The following is a 2,334-nucleotide window of genomic DNA, read 5'->3' on the forward strand; positions in this document are numbered from 1 at the left end:
GGGGACAGACCTGCACCCCCAAACCGTGCTGTGGGGGGGGCAAGGCTGGGGACAGGGCAGGGTGCAGGGCACTGGGGGGGGTGGCTGCACCCTCACACCACGGGCACAGACCCCAGGCACGGGGCACCCAACGCCGGCGGCTCCCACTGCACGGGCCAGGCCGGGCGCCCGGCGGCGTGTCCGGCTCCTCCGAGAGCCCACGTGACGATGACTCAGCTCTCGCCAGGCGTGACTCAGCACCGAGCCTGCCCCTGCGCCCGCGGAGCCCCCCGGAGCCGCCCCGCGGCATCAGGCCGGCGAGGGGGGTGGGCGGCGGGCGCTGAGCTCCCCTGCAGCGCGCTGGCCCGGGGGGGGGTGGCGGCTAGTGGCCGGGGGCGAGCGGAGCCGCTCGCGCCCGGGGCTCCGCGCCAGCACCTCCCCACCCTCCCCCTGGCAGAGGGGGAAACGAGGCGCCCGCAGGGGAAGCGTTTCACCCCGGCTCACGTGCCCGGTCACGGGCCGGGYGGGAGGAGGGCCCAGGCGTCCTGGCCCGCAGCCCGGGGCCCAGGAGTCCTCGGGCAGGCGCCTCTCCAGGCGCTTCCACCTGCGCTCAGGGCACGGGGCCCCAAACCCTCTCGCACGTGTCCCTGCGGGGTCGGGGGGGGGGGGATGGACACCGAAACGCAGCCTCCCAGGGCGGAGGAGAGCAGGTCCAAGCTCATCCCATCCCACAGGGAAGCGCTGGGGTCAGGACACGGGGCAGGGCCATGCCGGTGGGATCGGTGCCCCGCGGGCACCGGGTGCTCCGGGCACTGGGCTGAGTTTCCCAGGACTCGGCTCCTTTGCAGAGCCGAGCGTCGTTCTTGGAAAAGGGCTGCGTGGGGCTGTCGTGACGCTTCTCGGGACGGTCTTTGGCTGGGTGGGTTCCCGGGGGCTCAGCCTGCCCTGGACAGGTGCTGTCTGTCCCCAACAGGCTCTGTCCATCCCAGATGGGCTCTTGGCTTTGCCCAGCTCCAGGTCAGGCCCCACGGACCGACGTGCAGCACCCAGCCCCGGAGCTGGGGACCCCATTAAGCACATTGGTTGCAAGGGGGCAGGGGCTGAGCCCRGCAGGGGCAGGAAACTCAGTGCACCGGCCTCGTGCAGGAGCTGGGGGACTGGGGTGAGAAGGAGCCCCTCCGGCCCAGCTCGGCCTCCGTGCCGAGCTCCCGCTTGGCTCGGACGCTGGCAGGGCTGGCCTGGGGGGCCGCGGGGGCAGAGCGGGAGCGCGGCCCTGGCCAGGGCCCTGCCCAGCCTGATAGCAGCAGCCCGGCCTTATCGCGGGCTCCCACCTGCCCGGGGCTCCCGGCCAAGTGGGTGCCACGAGGGCGGCGGCGCCGAGACCCCCTGTGTGCACCAGGGCCCTGCAAGCCGGGCTCTACCCGGGGGGCTCCTGCGGTGCCCAGCACCGGACACAGAGACCACCATGCCCACGGGAGCCTGGGGCAGAGCTTGGCCCACCTGGGACCCCCCTGCTGCCCGCCGGCCCCCCGTCGCCAAACCCATCAGCGCTGCAGCAGCTGCACCCAGGGCCTGGGTGGGCAGCAGGGGAGGTTTGGGAAGGGGATCAGGGCACGGCCCGGGCCCAGGGTCTCTGCCGGGCCCCCCTTACCCGCGTCCAGCGCCTGTGCCAGCGTGGCCAGCCCGGTCATGCCGGTGGCSCCGAAGATAGCGATGTTCTTGCAGGTGGCCATGGTGGGAGCGGAGCGGAGCGGCCTCGTCGCTGCCTCCCCGCCGGCCGGGCTGCGCCACCGCCCCGCTGCAACCGGAGCGGGGCCTCCGCGTCGCTCCACCCACGGGGCCGGCCGCCGGCGGACCGGCCCCTCGCCGCGCCCGGCCCCGCTCCGCGGGACAGCGCCGAGCCCGCGGGGCCGCCGAGCCCCGGCACCCCCCGGTGCGTGCGCCCCCAGAGCGGCACCCCCGCGGCTGGCGCTGCCGGGAGGGCCGGGCACCCCCAGTCCTTCCACCCCGGTCCGGGCACTCCCCGTCCTTACACCCCGGTACTTGCACGCCGGTCCTGGCAGCCCTGGTCCGTGCATTCCCGGTAAATGCACCTCTGGGATTTGCACCCCCGGTCCGTGCACTGCCGGTAAATGCAGCCCCGGTCCGTGCACCCCCGGGATCTGCATCCCGATCCGTGCTCTCCCACTCCTTGTACTCCCGGTGCGGGCACGCCGGTACGAGCATCCCCGGTCCACGCATCCTCGGTCCGCGCACGCCGGTACGAGCATCCCCGGTCCATTGATCCTCCGTCCGGGCGAACGGAGCGCGGGGGGCGGCAGCCCCCGGCCCCGCTCGGCACCGGGAGGGGGTCGC

The 2,334-nt window shown here is 74.8% G+C and overlaps 1 protein-coding gene across 1 annotated transcript in view; it reads right to left on the reverse strand.

Annotated features, from left to right (window-relative positions):
* BLVRB (biliverdin reductase B) overlaps nt 1-1,789 on the reverse strand; it is a 3,429-nt gene extending 1,640 nt beyond the window's left edge. The window contains exon 1 of the mRNA XM_085319484.1: nt 1,631-1,789. Coding sequence (XP_085175610.1) covers nt 1,631-1,712 — 82 coding nt within the window. The 5' untranslated portion in view covers nt 1,713-1,789. The remainder of the gene's footprint in view (nt 1-1,630) is intronic.
* Between the last annotated feature and the right edge of the window lie 545 nt (nt 1,790-2,334).

This window comes from Rhea americana, unplaced genomic scaffold (genome assembly GCF_003343005.1).
Source record: "Rhea americana isolate MKP2758 unplaced genomic scaffold, rheAme1 scaffold_591, whole genome shotgun sequence".
NCBI classification, from domain to species: domain Eukaryota; kingdom Metazoa; phylum Chordata; class Aves; order Rheiformes; family Rheidae; genus Rhea; species Rhea americana.